At 40.2% G+C, this 20788-nt stretch overlaps 1 protein-coding gene across 1 annotated transcript in view; it reads left to right on the top strand.

The window, feature by feature from the left end:
- The window catches only part of svild (supervillin d), a 45032-nt gene extending 39207 nt beyond the window's left edge, over positions 1-5825 (top strand). Inside the window, exons 19-29 of the mRNA XM_051417561.1 lie at positions 107-242; positions 554-854; positions 1138-1292; positions 1469-1571; positions 1712-1919; positions 1999-2132; positions 2234-2389; positions 3061-3204; positions 3472-3584; positions 3964-4113; positions 4305-5825. Coding sequence (XP_051273521.1) covers positions 107-242; positions 554-854; positions 1138-1292; positions 1469-1571; positions 1712-1919; positions 1999-2132; positions 2234-2389; positions 3061-3204; positions 3472-3584; positions 3964-4113; positions 4305-4391 — 1687 coding nt within the window. The 3' untranslated portion in view covers positions 4392-5825. The remainder of the gene's footprint in view (positions 1-106; positions 243-553; positions 855-1137; positions 1293-1468; positions 1572-1711; positions 1920-1998; positions 2133-2233; positions 2390-3060; positions 3205-3471; positions 3585-3963; positions 4114-4304) is intronic.
- The last annotated feature ends 14963 nt before the right edge of the window (positions 5826-20788 follow it).

Genomic DNA, 20788 nt, shown 5'->3' with positions numbered 1-20788 from the left:
AAAGTTTGTTAGATTCTGGTTATGTTATAGTAGCCCCTAGTGGTTTTATCTTGCCAGTACAGCTGCACAAAGGGAGACATTTTGAAATTATTTTCTCATTTTTCAGGCAGGGGGATGGTCGTCCGAGCTGGACTCTGTTTGGCCGGCTGTCAGAGCACAATGAGACGGCCCTGTTCAGAGAGAAGTTCCTGGACTGGGCTGAGAGGAAGAAGGAGGAAGCGGCTCTAGCCGAGGAAGTCAAGGTAGACCAGATTAGACTAAGCGTATTTCCATGTAATGTCTATATACATATAATATGTGAATCAGTGACAGCTTTCATAAATCTATTTTGCTTGTTTGTCCTTGTTTTGGGCTCCTGTTTGGTTCGTTCTTGATTTGGATATGTTCATTATTTCATATTTATTTGTGGCATGTTGATCTGTAGGTATCTGTTTTAAAGGAATTAAGTGGAAACACTGTTCTGCTATAGTGGTTTAATTCATGAAGATTGCAACTGAAGCAAAAAAAAGTAAATACTGACTAAACTGATTAAAATCGTCCTTTGTCTTCTCAGAGCCCAGTCCATTCCACTGAACGCTCCCCATTTGACTTGGAACTGCAGCCATGTGACGCCAAGGCGCTGCTGGACAACGAGCCGGAGCCGGTGAAAACCCTTCTCGAGGGGGTGAACGTCCAGCGGGGCCATGGCCTAGTGAGGGCGGACGATGGAAGACAGGCAGAGCTGGCGACAGTAGCTGTAGATGCCTGGCACATCAAGGAGCACAGCGAGGAGGAACTTCCTGAAGAGAGCCTGGGCCAACTACACCAGGGTGATGCCTACATCATCCGATGGAAGTACTCCATCACCACACTCGGTGAGTCATGTATTTGGCACAGAGGTAGCCCGAAACAGTGGACGTTTAAGTGTGAAGACCTGGAAGAAGATTAATGGCAGAAGGAATTAGTATCTGTCTGGCTTCACTTGATAGTTATGATGGAGTGCAACTGGAAATCAGGCATCCGGAAAGAGGAAGATTGATCTGTGGTTAACAAGGTTTGAAAGAAGAGAGGCTTTAGCGTTACACTTTATGGTTCTACAAAAGTAGAAGTCCTGATTTCATTCGCTGGGTTAATGTGGTTCTGTTCTGTTTTTGTCAGTGGGGAAGCGACAGAAACCTGGCGAGCTGAGTGCCGGCGCTCCTGGAAGAGAGAGGACTGCTTGTTTTTTCTGGCAAGGCCGTCACTCCAGCGTCAGTGAGAAAGGAACCTCGGCTCTAATGACAGTGGAGCTGGGTAGCCACAGGGGGTCACAAGTGAGTCATCAGTTCATCACATTCGCACAAAATCAATACGATGTACTTTTTAATGGTAAAGTTACTTTTTCTTCACCCATTCATGTATTAATTTATTAGCCAACAGTAATGGCTGTGTTCACATAGGATTTAATCAAAGTGTGTCTTTCTTTGTGTGTTTGTATCTGATTGTGCAGGTGTTGGTAAGCGAAGGAAAAGAGCCTCCATGCTTCCTCCAGCTCTTCCAGGGAGGCTTGATCATCCACAAGGGCAGTAGAGAAGACAGTGCCAATAACACAGGTAAGCAGAGACTTATTGGACAGTTGTACGAATGCTCAGCTATAGTTGAATACTGCGACACAAGGGTAGACTCATAATCACTACTGCCTTTTAATTTTTAATGTCAAACACTTCTAACCACGTCTGCTTCTCCTCTGCAGGTGGCTGGAGGATGTTCTGCGTCCGTGGCGAGGCAGAGGTGGAGGCCTCGCTGGTGGAGGTAGATTGCCAGCATGCCAGCCTGCGCTCTCGTTCCAGCCTGGTGCTTCTCAACGCTCAGAAAGGCCGCCTCTACTTGTGGCACGGCTGTAAAGCACACGCCAGTGCCAGGCAGGTGGCCAAAAGAGCTGCAGACAAAGTAACTCAGAGGTAAACGCATAAGGAAGATGGATGTATAAATGTGTAATGGATGGACATGTGCGCATAAACAAATGTGTGTGTCTCCAAGGTGTCCCTCAGAGTTAGGTCTGAGCAGTGGCAGCAACGTCAAAGTGGAGGAGGTGGAGGAAGGATCTGAACCCGCAGACTTCACGAAGGCTCTGGGCCTGCAGGACAAGAAGGCATACGACTGTATGCTGCAAGGTGTGTCCCCACATTCACACGCAACCTCCCAAATTATAAGCAGGAAAGAGACAGAGAAAGATCATGAATGACGTGAGATGTGTGTGTTGTGTCGCCTCCAGATCCAGGGAAGTACAACTACACCCCCCGGCTGTTCCGGCTGAGTGCCAGCTCCGGGGTGTTCGAAGGAGAGGAGCAGCTGTATCCAGCCAGGGTGACGGAGGGAGTAATGGCCATGCCCTTCCTGCAGGAGAACCTCTACTCTGCACAACAGCCAGGTACCACACACACACACACATACACACACATCTGTAGTACTGATACATTTCAGTGAATTATGTTTACTATTTGTCTTTTCTATGAAAATAAATATTACTCGTTTCTTTCTGGAATATAGATCAATGTAAAACTGCTTCTGATCTTAGAATAAGATTAAATAGCCAGCTGGAGATGATACTGGAATAGAAATGAAGCCATAAAATTTATTTATATACTGAAAAACATTTTTCTTTGCTAGGTTAGATGTCAGTGACTGTAGTTTAAGTCCCACTCTCCCATATTTTGAAGCTTTCCCCCTTGTGAGTCATTCATCAAAATCATTTTAGAAATCAGTTTGTTGTTTTGTTTTGTTTTGTTTTTTTCTTTTTTTTTAGAAGCATCCTTGATCTGAATGAGAGATATTTTTAATTAATTAAGTTCTTGGCAGATTTCTCATTTAGGTCACACAGAGAAGCACAACACAAAAACACTCCCACGTTGCTCCCTGAACCTAGCACTGATGAAAACTAAACAAAAAGGTGCTTTAAAAGAGTCTCAGTTCACAGGCTGTTGATGGATATGTTTCATTGTTGGGACTTAATGTGCAACGGTCTAGCCTTCTAGCCTTTTTGTCCTTTCTACATTCAAATGCTCTGAGTCTTATCTAACTCTCATGCTATTGCTTCTCCAGCCCTGTTCCTGCTGGATAACCGGATGGAGGTGTACCTGTGGCAGGGCTGGCAGCCTGAAGACACGCAGTGCACCGGCTCTGCAAAGATACGCTGGAACAACGAGAGGAAATGTGCCATGGAGACGGTGCTGCAGTACTGCAAAGGTCAGAGGTCACTGTAGCTCAATTATCTTTGATCTCGTAATTAATTATGTCCAGTAATTGATAAGGACTCTCACTTACTATCTTTCCAATAGGGAGCTATGGCAACTAAAAGGGAGGCCACACGCAGAATTATAATAAGAAAAGTAATTTGTTGAACCCTTTCTGATAATTAATAAACAAGGCTTTTGTGTTTTTCAACTACTGATCAGCCAAATACTTGCAGAAGTAAGTCCTAAATACTGCTATTGCTTGTGTGATGATTTACAGAGAAGAACCCGCGGCGCCCCCCTCTGGCCTATCTGGTCCTAGCAGGCTGTGAACCTCTCACCTTCACCAACATCTTTCCATACTGGGAGAAGGACGCCAGTATCGCTTCAAAGGTGGGATTACTATACAAGTCTGTGTTGTGTGTTAGGGCAGATGTCACAGCTTAGATAAGAGTAGCTAACTCCTGAAAGAATCCAAATCATCTCACTCAACCAGATCTGTTCAGATAAAGTGTCATTCCGCAGATACTGTATGTCTATTTAAAGCTGGCATGCAGAATCACGGTTTCTGTAAAGGAAGCAAGGAGTTGTTAAAAATAAGAGTGTAGAATACAAACTGCAGACAACAGTGCAACATAATTTCCTACAAGAATTATTGAATTGTATCTCTTATGTGAGATGTATAATTCCAGCTTAAACTAATAAAGCAATGGAAAGTACAGTATTTCAGTTTTGCAATTGTTTACCTACTCTACCTTACACATTTACACAGAGCTCCAAAAGCAAGGTGATGTTAGTGAAGGAGGAGTTGTCTAAGCTCAGTAAGCAGCAGTACTCCATCGAGGAGCTGACCAGGAAACCCCTTCCAGAGGGAGTGGACCCCCTACGCCTGGAGGATTACCTGTCTGACCAGGACTTCAAGGTAGGGCACTTTGCTACTCTCAAACAGGATCAGAAGACTCAATGTTGTAGGTAACGTTAGGTCATTAAAATGATGAATGAAGAGTGTAAGCTAAAGCAGATAAACCTTTACATGTCAAGGACAACTCATAAACAACTTTTAACTGAAAAAAAACAGCCATATGTAACATTTGTTGTCTTTAATGTTTGCAGACACTTCTCGAGATGAGTCGTGTTGAGTTCAACGCCCTGCCAAACTGGAAGCAAAAGAATCTGAAGAAAAGCAAGGGCCTGTTTTAAAACACATCACTTTGTACACAAATCTGTTTTTTTTTTTATATATGTTCTCAGCAGCTTTTCTTACACTTTTTTTATTACCAGAAAAAAATGATGTCCTCACTTTGTAAAGGATAAAGAAAAGCAAATGTACAATTTTGTTCAAACTTTCAAAACTGATCTATTTTTCATAACAGTGCCATTTTTAATGTGTCACTGAAATATTTTAGCCAACCATTATGTGCAATTGTTAAACTTTTTAATGAAATTTTCCTTGTATGGTTAAAAATAGTTACCCCCTCCATTATAAATATGTAATATACTATAAATGAATGGATGTGTTTTTTATGTTTACCCCAGATGGTGTCAATTTCCGTGCAAGTGTGTTTGTATAAAAATTGCCTGCGGTTTTAAAATTGAGGGAATTACTCTTCGATTTTTATATGTCATGGATAAACCCAGCTCTGTGTAATGGGATTAAATTGTTCAGCAAAAATGTCTCCACTTAGAGGTTGACAAAGAAAAGAAGCAAAACAAATCAAAGTTCAGAGTAAAAAATCCATGCAATTTGTGGTCGTTTGAAAGAAACGTGGCGGTCTTTTGTATTGGGGATTGTATTCTAGACATCTGACTCGGCTCGTGCTGTAATTGTAACAGCAAAAATGTTCAGTTTTTATCTTTTACTTTTGTATTGTAACAGATGTGTGTGCAGAGGTGGGTGTGACAAAGTGAACTTCAAAAGCCCAAAGAAAATTGAAGCGTGAAACTCAGATTTTAAAACCATTACATTCGTCACTGAAACTGACCCATAATATTTTTCAAGTTCGGTACTGAATACTTCCTGGTTCTTATGAACAACTGCCTGTGTACCAGTCACAGCAGCCCTCTGATCAACTGGTTGTTTGGGACCAAATCGGATCTTCTTTGTGTGTGTGTGTGTGTGTGTGTGTGTGTGTGTGTGTGTGTGTGTGTGTGTGTGTGTGTGTGTGTGTGTGTGTGTGTGTGTGTGTGTGTGTGTGTGTGTGTGTGTGTGTGTGTGTGTGTGTGTGTGTGTGTGTGTGTGTGTGACTTTAAAAAGTATTAAGCGTGTGTGGGGAATGTAAGAGAGACAGCGAGAGAGTAACTGTGCTGTATAAACTGCCTTTATAGCTGTAGCTGACGCCACAAATGTACTGCAAAAACGTGTGCGTGTTATGTGTTAAACATACTGTTAATATGACTGCCTGCGATGCCTGAATTACGAAGTTCCCTGCATGATGTCCACCAAAAAAAAAAGTTTTGCTTAACAGACGTGTATTAATTTGTTTTTGTTGTGATACTTAAGATCTGCCTTGTACGTGGAGACCAGCCTCCAGGCCAGACTTTATTTCATGGCACATAAAAGTAAAACGTTGGTGGTGGGGAAGATGAGCTATTAATGCTCAACTTTCCATTTTAAATAAAGTATTTTTAAAAATGTTTGGTTCTGAGCTTGTTTTAAACTGATGGACTCATTGTGGGAGCTTAAAGTGGAAGAATTACATTTACGATACCTAACTAACGTTAAATCAAGCGCAGCCATCATTGGTGTTATTAGCGACAGCTGTGTTGTCCTACTACAAGTCATATACAACATAGCACTTATTTGGAATAACTAGGCATTCATTCCTTTTATTGGTGTGTGTTGTTTTGGTCCTATTGGACAGATATATTTTTTTTAATAAAGTTTTTGTTTGCCACACATGACACTTTAAAGCCCATGATTGCCACACAAGCTCTTACAGTATTTACCATGTAATCATCTGCAGGAGATTGTGAGAAGGTAATTGGTATGGTACAGCCATTTAAAGATGACAAAATGCCGCACAGTCTGTGAACTCTTAAAAGCGGAACAGTAAAACAACATTACAGAGCCACTAGTTTTCCAAACGTCCTCACAGGCCGCTTTATGGCAGCCATTTGGACTTGTCATAGCAGGAAAAGCACAGGTGGAACTAATAACATTAACGATGGCTCCGTTTCATTTAGGGGGTCTCTGCCAGTTGAGCCAGCGGGCGCAATACCAGAGCTCTGGAACTGGTCCATCCAGACTGAATACAGCCAGTATTCATTTTAGTAGTAACATCTGCTGTTTTTCTATAACTTTATTTGATTAGATGCTTTGAATCTGTCACGTTAGAAACCCCTTTCATTCAACGTTCAGGAACCTTGTGATCAGTAGGGTCATTGGAGCCTTAGCCAGCATTGTGCAAATACTGAGCCCCCCCGAATTGTTGAACTAGTCAAATACAGTTAGTATAATACTATAAAATAATCAAATCAGCCTAAAAGAAACAATGTGTTAGAGTGGGTGAAAAGTAACAGTCAGTTCATATTTAACCACCAGGGTGCGCCATCTCTCCAACCTTTCCATTAAAAGCTTTCCCTTTAAATCTGTGCAACCTTTTGGGCCATACATAATCAATAAGTGATGAGTAGAAAATGAAACATTTAAAACAAACAAAAACAAACTAAAGCAGCTCTTTTTAATAATGTTTGTCTTTGTGGGCTGGTAGGAAATGTCTCGAACATCCTGTCGAAGCCGTTTATGAATAACCATTATGTCCTGCCTGACTCATGCATTTCAGTAGCTGCTTTAAAACAACGCCTGCTTTTGGCTGGGATGCATCACATCTGTGCGTCACACGCCCAGGGTCACTGCAACACTGTAAACACACACAGATCAGTGCATCACGTAAAGGACACACTTATTAAAAGATTAACTATCTCTGCAGCTCTTCCCTATAGATCCTCCCTGTCACATTCATGCCAACAACCATACAGCTGCAACGTTATTTCCACAACAGATGGCAGGAGGCAGACGCTTGCTTCCTCCAACAGCAAATGGGCGGCTGGTTTGTTTATTTATTATCAGTTCTGTCCTGCGAGCATTAATCACCTGCATCGCTCTGCCTTCTGGCTCAGGTGCCACAGCAGCCCACAATGCGGCTGACATGCAGGCAAACAATGAAGCTTCTAATACAAGATTAGCTTGAGTAATAACAAGCTGGATATGAGATGATGGAGCTGAAATGGCAGCTTCGGAAGGGAAAAAGGGGTCTAGAGCTTTGATCAGGCTCCAGATTTTGCTTGAGCGAGAGTCTGGTGCTAAACTCAGCCTGAACTTGTGCTTAAGCAATATTTTATGATTTAACCTAATTAAAACCTACATTTTCTCATAAAAGTGGTACAGAACATTGTCCATAGTGTTTTATGTTTTGCTCCGCTTTCCATATTGATAAATGCAACTAAACAGGATTATAAGAATAAGTTATAGGCTGCATTTTCCAAATAAAGTGGCTCATGTACATTGCTTCTTCTAAGTTTTATCGAATAGCTTTTACACCACTCTCCTGTCTGAACAGTCAATCTGAAAACAGCTGGTTAGCTTAGCTTCACACAGACTGGAAACATCTAATTCTCTGCAATAAAGTGAATATTTTCCAAAATGTAAAACCGTTTCAAATGTTGCTGATATACACAACCATTACAACATGGCTACAACTAAGTTGGACTTTTCTGCTTATTCTTAAATTTTATCTCAGCATTTTCTTCAACTTTGCCAAAACTTGTCATCGCCAGAGCGTTCTTTGTGCCGATTTCAAAACTTTAAAAAGAAATCCATTTTCTGTCTGTCTGTCTTAACCTTTTATGCCAAAAGATGTGATAAAACTCATAATTGCTGAGTAGAAAAACATCAAGAAAACAGCAGGATGACTACATAAATGGCACATCCAAGTGAGACATGTTAGGAGAATTGATTGCCTCATTCAATTCTCATTTGCACTATATGTGTACCACATGCTTTTTTATGCCCCTGTCTCTCACTATAAGATTACATCTTTATTAGCTGGAGCAGCAGAGATGAACCCCTGGCTTGGAGGAGGACAAGTGAGTCCTTCAGATTCTCATAACTCACAAAGCAATACTGGCTTCCCCACTTCAAAAAATAAATAAATAAAAACCCAGCAAAACTCTTGTTTTTATGTGGGAAATTTAAGGCCTTGAAAAATTCATGCTTCACTCTCAGTGCAGCAGCCAATATTGAACCGAAACAAACTTGCAATAACCTTGGATGCCTGCGTATTTGTGTTTGTGTGTCTCTATCTGTGTGTCTCCCTCTATTGTGTGTGCACCGAGGAGTATCACTGGGAATAAAGGTGATAATGTTGCTAATCAATGTTGCTCTCTGGCTTCCCTCCCAGCAGCGCACTGGCTCTGGATTCCTGCTGCTGAGACGAACTCGCCAAGTTCTCCCAGACTTAAGAGCTACAGCGGGATTACCTCTCTACAATATGTGCACTGTAGTTTTATATCTTCATTGTTTTTGCCTTAAAGGAGCCACTTAATGTAACAATTCCTGTATGAGTTTTCTTTCGTGTGACAGAGGAATCTCAACTCAAAGGTCCACACACATGCTTTTTCAGAGCACACAACTGCTCTCCATAGCTGTGTCCCAAATCAATACCACATACTGATTCTGTACAGTATGAATGTGTAGCATACCGAAATATCAACATACTTTATCATTTATACTAGGAAGGGAATGTGCACAGTGCGTCAAATGTCAATCAAACTGCAACCTTGAAATGTCACTGTTGGTTAAACTTAATAGAAATCAAAATGTATCCCTTTTGTGCATTGCATTATGGGACAATAGCCGTATTTAGTCTGCATTCTGTCTGTATGTATGCTAGCTAGTACGTGGTCCTTTGAGTTCAGATCATTTTGTCACACACACTGTTACCAGTGACACTAATTAAGGTCAAACAGAGTCAGGGTCCTGCAGTAGTCCATCATGGCTCACTGGAAAGGTCTTCTGCCACGCTACTTGAAACAGATTAATTAGTATCTAACGCCTGCGTTTACCCAACTGTTTCATGTCCAAAATGGCTGATGTGAAAAAGGCCTATTCAAACAGCCTGCCAGTGTGCATCCTCCCACCCTCCAAATGAGATGGAGGATTTACCAAAACGAATGGTGCGTTCAGGCTGTCCTCGACAGCTTGATAATTTGATGTGGGTGCAGACTGGTCCGTCAGCATAACCTTGTATTTCAAAAAAGTTCATTTTTAAAAGCTTCATGTCAATACTTCTTTTTTTTTCTTTTTTTAAACTGTGGAACCATTTTGAGTTTGTTTTTATGTATTTAGTTCTTCAAATTATTTCATTTACTACATGCAACAAGTAACACCTTTAAAAATAGTTTTGCACATCATGGAGAACTGAAATATTGACTAAATAAATTACAACCGACCAATAGAGAGCTGGTTTCTTCTCAATTTACTCTCACCAAAATCAGGACTGACACACTGCTTACTCACATTATTTTGAGTTTATCCACTTTTTCCTCCTAAGTTTGCAACGGATACTCCACTTTTTTATTTATCTGACTCTGACTCTCTCCTGTACTTGATTCCTAATGCACAAAGATGGAAACAGTTTTTGGCAGGCCTTTTGACTAGTGACAGCTGTTACTAACTAACATTACTGATGGCTCTGTTTTGTTCAAGTGTCCCAGTCAGCCATGACAGTGAGCCAGAGGCAGCTGAATGGAATACAGCCATTCATTTTATTATTGACGTCTATGTTTCAACTATGACATATCATAAAATCTTCTGTGAAAAAGGCCAATAAAGTAAGAAACAAAACATTTAAAGACCCTTTTTTTTTTTTTACCTAGAATCTTAAGAGTATTTTATCTTCTTGTGAGGGAAATTAAATGGAAAAAAGAAATAGGATCAAACAAGCAAACACTTGCACAGCACATATGTTTTGTATTTGGGGAGATGCTCCCACTGAGCCAACTGCCGAAGTGAGCATTTATATTGTCTGATGTGTAATGTCAGCGGGTATTTCCAGGCAGCAGATGGTGACAGTTTGCCTACTTAACTTCAGCACAACACACTCAGACACACACTCACGCACACACACACGCGTGGTCACACATCCCTGACTATACAAACTTCCACCACGCGGAAAGAAAACAAACAAATTCATACCCTTCCCATTCCTAAGCCACTACGAAAGCAGGTACTGTACGCCGCTTGCGTGCATATACCTCTCTCACACACACACACACACACAAATATACAGTGACAAAAACCCTGAATCGACCATGACATCAGTCCTGTTTCCTGCGGATGAGAGAGGAACTGCGGATGACAGATTGATTGAAAGATCCTCCTCCCTCTCTCATCCATCATTTCAGCCTGTTTATCATCTTCTTGCTGTTCAATCCATCTGCTGGAAAGAGAGAGAAAACCATTTAGGCCAGCCCTGACCATCAAGTCACCCAGAGGAGTTTTATACAACACAGCTGGGGCTCTGGCATACCCTTACATAGAGCAGGAGGCCCACCATTTCTTTGGCTTCGATTGATAAAATTTTTTTGTTGACCTTGTTTTTCCGAATATCCAGGCAGCAGACCTTTTCCTCCTCCTCCTCCTCCTCCTCCTCCTCCTGATGGTGACTGAATGTTATTGAGCTGCTCGATAATCTAATGCCCAGAGGTTCTTACCGGAGTGAGGTTGGGAAAAACCCAGAATTTAATCTGAAGACATGGAGGGATTTGTCTAAGCTCCACTTAAATATTTCTCAGCTGATGGTGTGGGAACTTCAGATTCTGATTTCATTCATCTTGCCAATATGTTTCACACTTACAAGCATGAGAAAGGGAAGGTGAAGTAAAACTGCAACATCCGACATGTGTGTGTGAGAGAAAAGTCCCTCATACACCTGCAGTAAACTCACCATTACTTTCACCAGTAACAAGTAGTATAACCAATTACTAATACAGTTTCAGTAATAATATTACAGTTACCCCCCAAAATATAATTAGTTTACTTAAGTTGTCATTTGAAATCCAATACTCCAATCACATCCCTGGAGTCATTTTTTTACTTGTCGCAGGAAGCTAGCTTGGAAGATGAAACTGCTTGCATTGAGCGGTTGGAAATATTCCCATTAATTAGATTTAAACAAACAGCACTGGATTTGAATCATGGACGGCAGCGACAAAGAACTAATGAAGCTTGTTGCTGGATATGTGGTGGATGAAATGTTGGATTCTGCGTCTTTCAGACAACTCCTTTGGCAAACACACACACAGGTAAAAAGTGATTTGCAAGGTACACTATGTCTCTAAATAACAGACAGTTTGAGCCAAGTGTGCTTTTCATCTAGGCTGTAGATTCATTTGGATCCATTTGTGGGGTGTAGTAATATAACAAGTAGTGCAACTAATTACTGCTGACAGGGAATGATAAGTAATGATTAATAAATTACATCAGCGCGCCAAACACCATAATGAACAATCGGACAGATCAACACAGATGGACTTAGAGATGGTGGAAATGAAACACACACACAACATCTTTTTGGGCAAACAAACACAAACTGACTCAAGACTCAGTAGCAAAAAAAAAAAAAAGGGTAAATATATATATATAACACAATTACAATGTAGATTAAAGCGATTCATAAACAGTTGAAATAATTAGCTAAACATAACATTGGATAAACAGTTTCAAAGATTTAGAAGGCACTTATTCAGAGAAACTATATTGAGCACAACAGTACAATAAACTAAGACTATAGGTTACCATTACTCTAAAGAAATGGATGCCAGGGTCAAAGCCGTAGAGCACACATGTAAACACATATTCCTTTGCCGTTAAAATAGTAATGAAAGAGCTGTGATAAAGGAGTGCTCTGTAGGATCTAGGAGCTCAAACATCACCCTGCAGCGGTTGGTAAGAAACCTTATAAGGCTTATGGACTCCTGAAAAAAATATCACTTGTTAAAGATGAGGCAAGAAAATATTTCATGCTTTCTTTGGGGAAAAAGAAAGAAATATGATTCATTTCTAAAGGCAGACGCTTTCAAAACCATTGAATATAGAACTCAGTTTTTGGTTTACAGTAGATTACACAGAGAGAGAACAGATGAGACAGAAGATTGACTCAAACTTTTCATAAATGAGGTTTTGTATTGGCTTTTAATATTCTGATGTGTATATAATTACAACTTTTTGGGGATCATAGTTTATCAACTCTGGCTCCAGTGATACCAATGTCAGTCTGTCCGTCCACCACTTTGATCCAGACTGAAATATCTCAACAATAATTACATGGGTTGCCCTGAAAGTTTGTACAAAAATGCATGGTCTTTTCCCTCTGAAGATAAATCCTAATTACTTTGATGATCATCTGACTTTTTCACTTATTCAACACTCAATAAATTGGCACAAACTTTTGTACAGACATTCATGGTTCCCAAGTGATGGTGATGCCCTGACTTTTCCTCTAGCACCACCATAAGGTTCTCATTTGCATTTGTTATTGAAATATCTTGACAACTATTAGATGCATGGTCATGAACTTTTGTTCAGATGGGGCATGTTTGAGAAGACGCGACAAAAGTCCCCTCTAGGGTGCCCTTCCAGTGGATAAAACGTGATAAAATCCCCTCTAGGGTGTTAATTCTAACCCTGGCTGAGCTGTTTCACCATAAATGCATCACAACTTTCTGCACGCTGGTGCCCTTTTTATTTTTGTTTTGCCTCTGCCCCTGAAACAGCCACCACTGATTAGCTGTATGTCATCTGACTGTCCTTGCACATATTTCCGTACACAGTAATAAATAAAAGCACTAACGACTTTGTAACGACTGGACTCAGTTACCCCATTAGCCATGCTTGATCCTCTGAAGTAAATCACTGTGATCAGAATCCAGAGGCTGAGTTACAGAACTGTGTGTCATTAGAGACTACGTAGCTGCTGGTGTCACTGTGCTTTGCAGATCTCTGAAAGCAGACTGAGACTTGCTTTTTGCTATATGTGTCTTAAGGATTTTAGCAGAGGGAGACAGCTTTGTAATTGAACCATAATTTCTGTATGATGAGGGGACCTGGCTAACCCTGTTCTGTCTGTACTTATTACAGCCAGGGAGCTTTTTTTTGTGCTTGACGTCTAATCCTTGCTAAGCCCATCGGGGTCTTTGCCACAGTTAAACGGAGTTGTCCACTGTTTGATATGAAGTGACCTTCTCTGTGGCAAAGGAAACTGAATTAGTTCTGCCAGGGTGCGGTCTCTGTCCTTCCATCGTTTTCTCCTTCTCTCTTTCTCACCTCCAGTCTCCATATAATACCTCCTCTCCTGCGTTTGATATAAATAGATTTGCTCCACAATCGCACTTTAACCATTTTAAGTGTCAACCTCTCCTAGCAAAATCTGAGCAAACAGTGTAGAAAATACTGAATGTCTAAAGATAATAAAGTTATTGTATTTTATATAGAATATCCTCATTTTCTGTATTGAAGTAATTTTTTTACCAGCATTCACATTCCCTTCCCTCCTCCTGCCTATTCTGTCTCATTCTGCCTCTCCTTCTCACCTGTAGCTCTACATTTCTCCTTCATCCCTGTCATAGTAGAAGATGCAATTTCTTCTATAATTATAGAGTATACTTATGAAATGAAATGAATGTTATATGTTTTAGCTAGAAAACTGAACCGTAACAAAAATACATATTAAAGATGATATCTTAAAATAAGTCATTTACACGCTGTAATTTTGGTGTAATTTGTTTATGGATAAAAAGAACCTGACCAATGTATGGTTCACTTATTTGTATTGTAAATAGTGATCAGTAATACCATAGTGATCAGAACAAGGCCAATTATTATTCCTGCAGGTTAAATTCTGCTAACCTATAGGATTGGGAGGACCAGTGTGTAGAACTTTGGCATCTAGTGGCTCATTCTAAGGTTAAGAGAATGCAAAGATTCCTATATTCAAGTAATAATACAGTAATGTACGGAAGCCCTAAAGGGCCATGCATTCATACATTTTATTTCCTCCGTTTTCCCGAGATAACGAGTTAATTTTCTCGAGATCTCGAGATAATGACTGTGATATGATAAGTGCGGTCAAGCCAGCTGTTACTCCGATCTCCATGGTCAAATCAGCCGCACTTCAATTTACAGTGTATTCACTTCCGGTTTTCAAAATAAAGGTATTAAGAACAGTAAGCTATAATTCAAACCTACATAAAATATGTTACATTAAAGTGTTTCATGCGCCCATGATGAATACAAAACAAACTTAATATCAAGCATTTTTTTATTCATCATGGGTGCATGGAACACTTTATCACAAATTTAAGTGCGGCTGATTTGACCACGGAGATCGGAGTAACAGCTGGCTTGACCGCAGTTATCATATCACAGTCGTTATCTCAAGATCTCAAATTAATTAACTCGTTATCATGGGAAAACGGAGGAGATAAAATGTATGAATACATGGCCCATTAGGGCTTCCGTACTAATGTACACATACCAATAAATATTATATTCAGTTTCTGCCAGTAGACCCTCCTAAATGTTACACACTGGACCTTTAAGGACCAATCGGATTCTTGTTGGTATTTCAGTGCATCTGAATTTGAAGGGACACTACTCATACTTAGATTAGAGCAAATATACAATAAGATCACTTTAATTATTTTCATCTTCAGTTAAAGGCATACTTCAATATATTGGGAGACGGTTCGAAAGTTAGATCAGAAGGCTGATACCATTCTCATGTCTGTATGGTAGAGCCAGCAGCCAGTTGGTTTATCTTAGCATACAGACTGGAAATAAGAGGAAACTGCTACCCTGGCTCTGGTAACAAAATTCACATACCAGCACCTCTAAAGCTCACTAATTAACATATTACATCTTCTGTAATCTGTATAAAAACTGGAGCGTAATAATAACAATTTACCATTTTGTGTGGGACTTTTTCTCACGGCCCCAGGAAGAGAGCTTTGAAGCCAATTTGGCATAGTGGCCAAACCATGTAAGGTTACAAGGTTGCATTGTAAAAGATACGGAAGCGTATTGCATTCACTTGAAATTTTATTTTTTGGTTTGTTTTTCTGAGTAATTGTTTTTTTTTTGTCTGTTTTTCTGAGTAATTATTTTCAGATTTTCTGAAAAAAATTTTTCTGAATTTAGAGAACATTTGAAACAATAGACGCATTCATTCCTTTATTGAGAGCTTGATTTAACGGAAACAAACATAAACGGCTTGTTTATTTCAGTCAAGTTTTGCTTTGATCTGGGTTTAAGACACTGGGAGATAGTCCTGTCTTTAAGTCATATAGATGGTATTATCATTAGTTTGTCGACTCTACGCAGCCACCTGAGGACTTTGCGGTTGTTCAGAAGGAAAGCCCATTCAGATCAGCAATGTACGGTAGATAGTTAAAGATGGGGCATGTATGTGCGGGCAGGACTCACTATAGTTCCATGGGAGCCACTTGCGAAGTTCTCGCGGGAGTTCGAAGTATCTCGATAATTCAGAAAAGAAATTACTTCGAGAAACAGGGGGAATAAAATTACCACGAAAAACTGACAAAAGTACTCAAGAAAATAATAAACAGGAAAAGAATTACTGCATTCACTTTTTTTTTTCAAGTGAATGCAATACGCTTCCATAAACAGAAGCAGCTTTAAAACAGTGGATAATTTTTTTTTTTTTGGCACCCCTGGTTTTTAGTATCTGAATTTGATCCATTTGGTTCTATAACATTTGGAAAGTCTAGGAGAGCCACAAGATTAGATAATTTTAAATCCATTCAAGTTAGCAAGAGGCTCAATCAGAAGTTAGCGCGTCGTAGTGCGCTCGTTATATGAGCCACAGCATGCGGAAGCATATGCGGAAAATCTGGGTAATTTGTCAAAAATGTTTGGGCTTCATGCGCCACTTAGTAGCTTCCATAGAAGTGAACGGACCCAGCCCCCAATGCTGTATCCAGTTCTCTTTAATACATCCATGGTATTTCTTAGTTTCCGCTGGTTGCCTGGCAACTGCTCCAAGCCGAGAAATAGGCCCATAGCCCCCGACAAAACAGACTAAATATAATGGCAATTAATGAGCTTTAGAGGTGCTGATTGGCGGATTTTTCAATCTCTGGACAGAGCCAGGCTAGCTGTTTTGCCCTATTTCCTGTCTTTGTGCTAAGCTAAGTATCAATTTTCTTGTTTAACTCTTGGCAAGAAAGCATATTTTTTTGTATTATTTTTGTAAATGTTGAACAATACCTTTAACTTCTTTATTACTACCACAGATCAAACCATCCCCCAGCCTTGACGCCACACTTTTCACCCAATTTAACAAAAAAAAAAAATCTCATTTGAATTGAAACCCTTCAGATACAATTCCTTTGAACCTCTCTAAAAACCAATCAGCAGCCGAGGGTTTGATGAAGGATTGATACCTGGATTCATCAGGGACACTGTATGGTCAGTTCACACACAACACACACACTCTAACAAAGGGAAACAGAGTGGCATAAAGCTATCACAGTGTGTGTGTGTGTTTGTGTGTGTATGTTAGAGTGAGGATTGGAGCTTCAGTCGTCTGTTTTGTACTCCAAAGCTTTGATATTTTTCCCTGGATTAGGTATTTCTCCAAGAGGATCTGATGAGGTTCTTTTTTTATCACTGTTACATTCAAAATCATTTATTTCTACAATATATGTGCCTCCTGTGGTTATACAAACTCATTCTCCTACGCAGATGCTGTGAAATTGCTTTTATAGTTGTGTTTACCTTTGCCTGTAATGCTTACTGCACATATACACACGCACACAAGTACACACACACCCATTCACATATATGCTGCACATAAAACACCTCAAAATATTCCAAATATTTATCAGTCAGTATATTCTGTCACTGCAGGTGTTTTTTCTGTATATGTATCATTTTCTAAAACTGTTTACCTGTGTTTTCCTTTTTCTCACTCTCATTTTCCCTCCACTCATTCCGTCTATGTCTACCTTTCCTTTCATTCAATATGTCAGCCTTCGTCCTTTTTCCCTCCGTCCCCATCCGTCCTGCTTGCTTTCTCCATCTCTTTTAAATCTTCAACAATCAGCTGCAGTGGAAAGGCTATTTTCCAAGCGTATTCCAAAACCGGCATTTGCAATGTGGCATCAGAGGTGTTGTTGTATGTACCTCAAAGCTCAGAAGTGACAAAAGAAAAGTGGTTAATGCAGCCTTGATGGGTTTCCCCAGGCTTTCCCTGAATATCTACCAGAGGGGTTTTATTAGCTTGGAAGAAGGTATATATGATTTTTGTCACACTCGTCTTGATCCCTTGAGATACAACCTTTGTTGCCAAGCTTGATTAATCTGATTTAGAGTTAAAAACTGTGCTCTAAATGGTCTCAAATGATTTCCCTCACCAGGCTTTTCCCATTTGTAAAAAGCATTTGCAGTGTCAAAGGCTATAAATGTGAAAAATAGGCTTCTGTTGTAGTCTGGATAAAATTAAAAATGATGGTCACTGTGTAATTGTGATGAATGTTGTGTGTCAGTGTGAAGCACTAATAGAAACACTACAAGCCTGTGTGTTAACTGATTGGCTGACCCTCCTCACCGGACCCCTGAGGAAGTGATGAACTCAGGGAGCTGACTCAATTCTTTAGCATGTGCCGGCGCACACACGTGTAGCACGCACTGTCGCATACGATTTACGTATTGTACATAGATGAGGACACATCACTACAGCCTGACATCATGTATGCGCTCACACAGCCTCCTCTGACACGCACATCTGCAGAAACACTGATACACTCTTTCTAAAGTAAAAATTAATACCTGCCGTCCTCACACATCAGCAGAGCGGGGAGACAGTCAAGTGTTTTCTCGGCCACAGAAAACACAAACTTTAATTTTCACCACATCAAAGAGCTGTCTCTTCCTCTCAGTCCCAAACCTTCTGTTTATTTCCTCCGCTGAACTTCAATTTCCCTCAAGAGTGTAATTTTCTGTGAGCAGCACGATATCTTGCCTTTCATGTCCGTGTCGATGTCGTTTGTAATGCCAATATTTGTGCTTAAGTCAAAAATGTGACAGTGTCCTGGATATGATTTTGATTTTTTCATTATTTGCTTTCTCCTTAAATTCTACAAACGTTCAGGCAGATTTGTTTTGGCAGAATCCTCCAGTTGTTTTATATATCGGAGTGATGTAATAAATGTGATACAGCATCAGCAATTTTCCATGAGAAACTCAATTTCAGCAGCAGCAGAAAGGACTCTCTGTGGTGCTCACTAGAGCTGCAATTTTTTCCTTTTTTTCCCCATGTCCCACCTCAGTGCAGTCCATTTCAAGCATTTGCTATCAAGGGAGTTTATTATGGGGGAAAAAAATCACCATGATCCCTCCATTTCCACCCGCTAGTGTGTGTTTCCCATAATGGCACCCATACGCTTTGACACGTTCGTAAAATAATCGTACTGTGACCCTACCTGACAAGGGGTTATGAACAAAACCATTTTCCTGCTGTTTTACAGCCTCCCTGATGATTTCTGCTCCTGCTGGCTGGATGCATTTGTGTGCCCCCGATCCGTCTCAGCATGACCCCGAGGTCGCCGTCTAATGCTATGGCAGCGTTTTCATGCACAGAAAAGAAGTCCAATCTGTGTGTTTGTTGTGATCAGTTAGGGTTACATTGATGGATGGATGGGATGCAAGGCTTACAATAAGCTGTCAGTCCTGTAAAGTAGTAAAACCACAATTGTGAAATTTATTATCACTGGTACTCGCCTGCATGTGCACGCAGAGACACAAGGACGGTTGTGTAACCACACTTTTTTTCTCACAACCTGCAAGTGAAAGATTATTTAAGAGATACGGTGGATTAATGTCACAAATTCCTGTGGAGTCCTTTAGCCAAAAGTACCCATTGCATAAGTGTCTGCCTTAAAGTGAACCTTGAAATTGTTGAACTGAAATTTTCATTTTCCATTAAACCTTGATTTGCAAGACATCAATTATTGCAAAACAAATTGGACATTCAAAGAGAAGCTTTGATGTTCCAGCTGAAATGTTTAAGTGCTTATAAGCAGATGGCATCCATTCATGAAGCCATGCAAGACCTTCAGCATCAAATCAGGAGCAAGCCCTTGTGTGCAAACCCCATACCTTATGCACATATTTTATTTTATTACTCTGAAGCTACATTATAGCCCTACTCTACTTCCCAATAGACTTGTTAATAAGTTGCTTTTTCATTGAAGGGAAATACTTCAGTCTTCTTTTATTTTTTGCATACAGTTAGATGAGAAGAAAACTGAAGCGTGACAATGTGAGTTAGCTGTTTTACAGGACGTTTTTTGCACTTAAACAATCAACAAATAGCATGTTAATTAGCTAGCCTTTGAACAGTCTTGAAACTAAGCTAATTGGCTGCTGGTTCCATCATTATGAGAGTAGGATTGATCCTTTCATGTAACTTTCACTGGACAAAAAGGACCTGTATCCGGAAACTTGGTATACAAGTTTATAGATCTACATATCTCCAGATATGTACATCATATCAATTTTTTTATTTATACTTCGTTATAGTCCATTTTCAGATGTAAACCTAACTATCCAACTTCAGTCTGTCCAGGAAATCTGGTTTTGAAATCTCCTCAAGCAGCGGATCAACAGGAGACTTTATATATTTAAACAGAAAGAAATATGTCATATTTTCCATCTGTGTTAACAGAGCCAATCCATTAAATATCACCTGCTCATGCATAAAATGCGGTCATGCTGGATTTCACTGACAGCTCTCATGGACATCTCCTCCCCCGCGGTTAGCCACTGATCCAGCCATGGGAGGTTCAGTCTTCCCACTGTACATGTAACACACACACACACACACACACACACACACACTCTGAAATACACAAAACACACTTCACCCAACACTTCCCTTCCTGTGTGGTTTTCCACTGAGGCTCCTTCTAGCCTCTCCATGCTGAGATGCACACACACACACTAACACAATTGGGGCACATACTGTACCTACAACATACAATATACTGTACATACAGACACACTCAAACACATTTATTGCACTTAATTAGAGAACAGAGCCCACACTCACACAGCACACGTATATGTTGTTTAGAAATTCATGCATGTTTGCCCAACACTTCTGGGTCTTTAATAAACCTTGCTATTTGGATACATACATGCATATATATTTCACATATAGTATATATATACAGTCTGTCTTGGGATTGTGCAGTTTGCAAAATGTCTTCACTAATGACATGATAGGTGGGTGGGACCAACTCTCTTACAGCTGACAGCTCATTATAAGTGGCTGATTCAACACAACCTACATAAGCTTGTGTGTTTCATGCCAGAATCCCTGATGAAGCTTGGTGTCTTCATCATCATCAAAGGAGATAGAGTGGCAAGAAGAAAAAAAAACTCAGTTTATTCATTTGAATTGATCCACACATGCAGAGCTTTCACATGGTACAGTATCTCCTGTGTGTGTGTTATGTGTTACATGGCTGGCTGGCAGTGCTGGCTTGATGGACCCCTGCATGAACAGTGACATGGG

This window comes from Dicentrarchus labrax, unplaced genomic scaffold (genome assembly GCF_905237075.1).
Source record: "Dicentrarchus labrax unplaced genomic scaffold, dlabrax2021, whole genome shotgun sequence".
NCBI lineage: Eukaryota > Metazoa > Chordata > Actinopteri > Moronidae > Dicentrarchus > Dicentrarchus labrax.
Note: the sequence above shows the minus strand (reverse complement) of the source record. Positions and strands in the feature narration are given on the sequence as shown.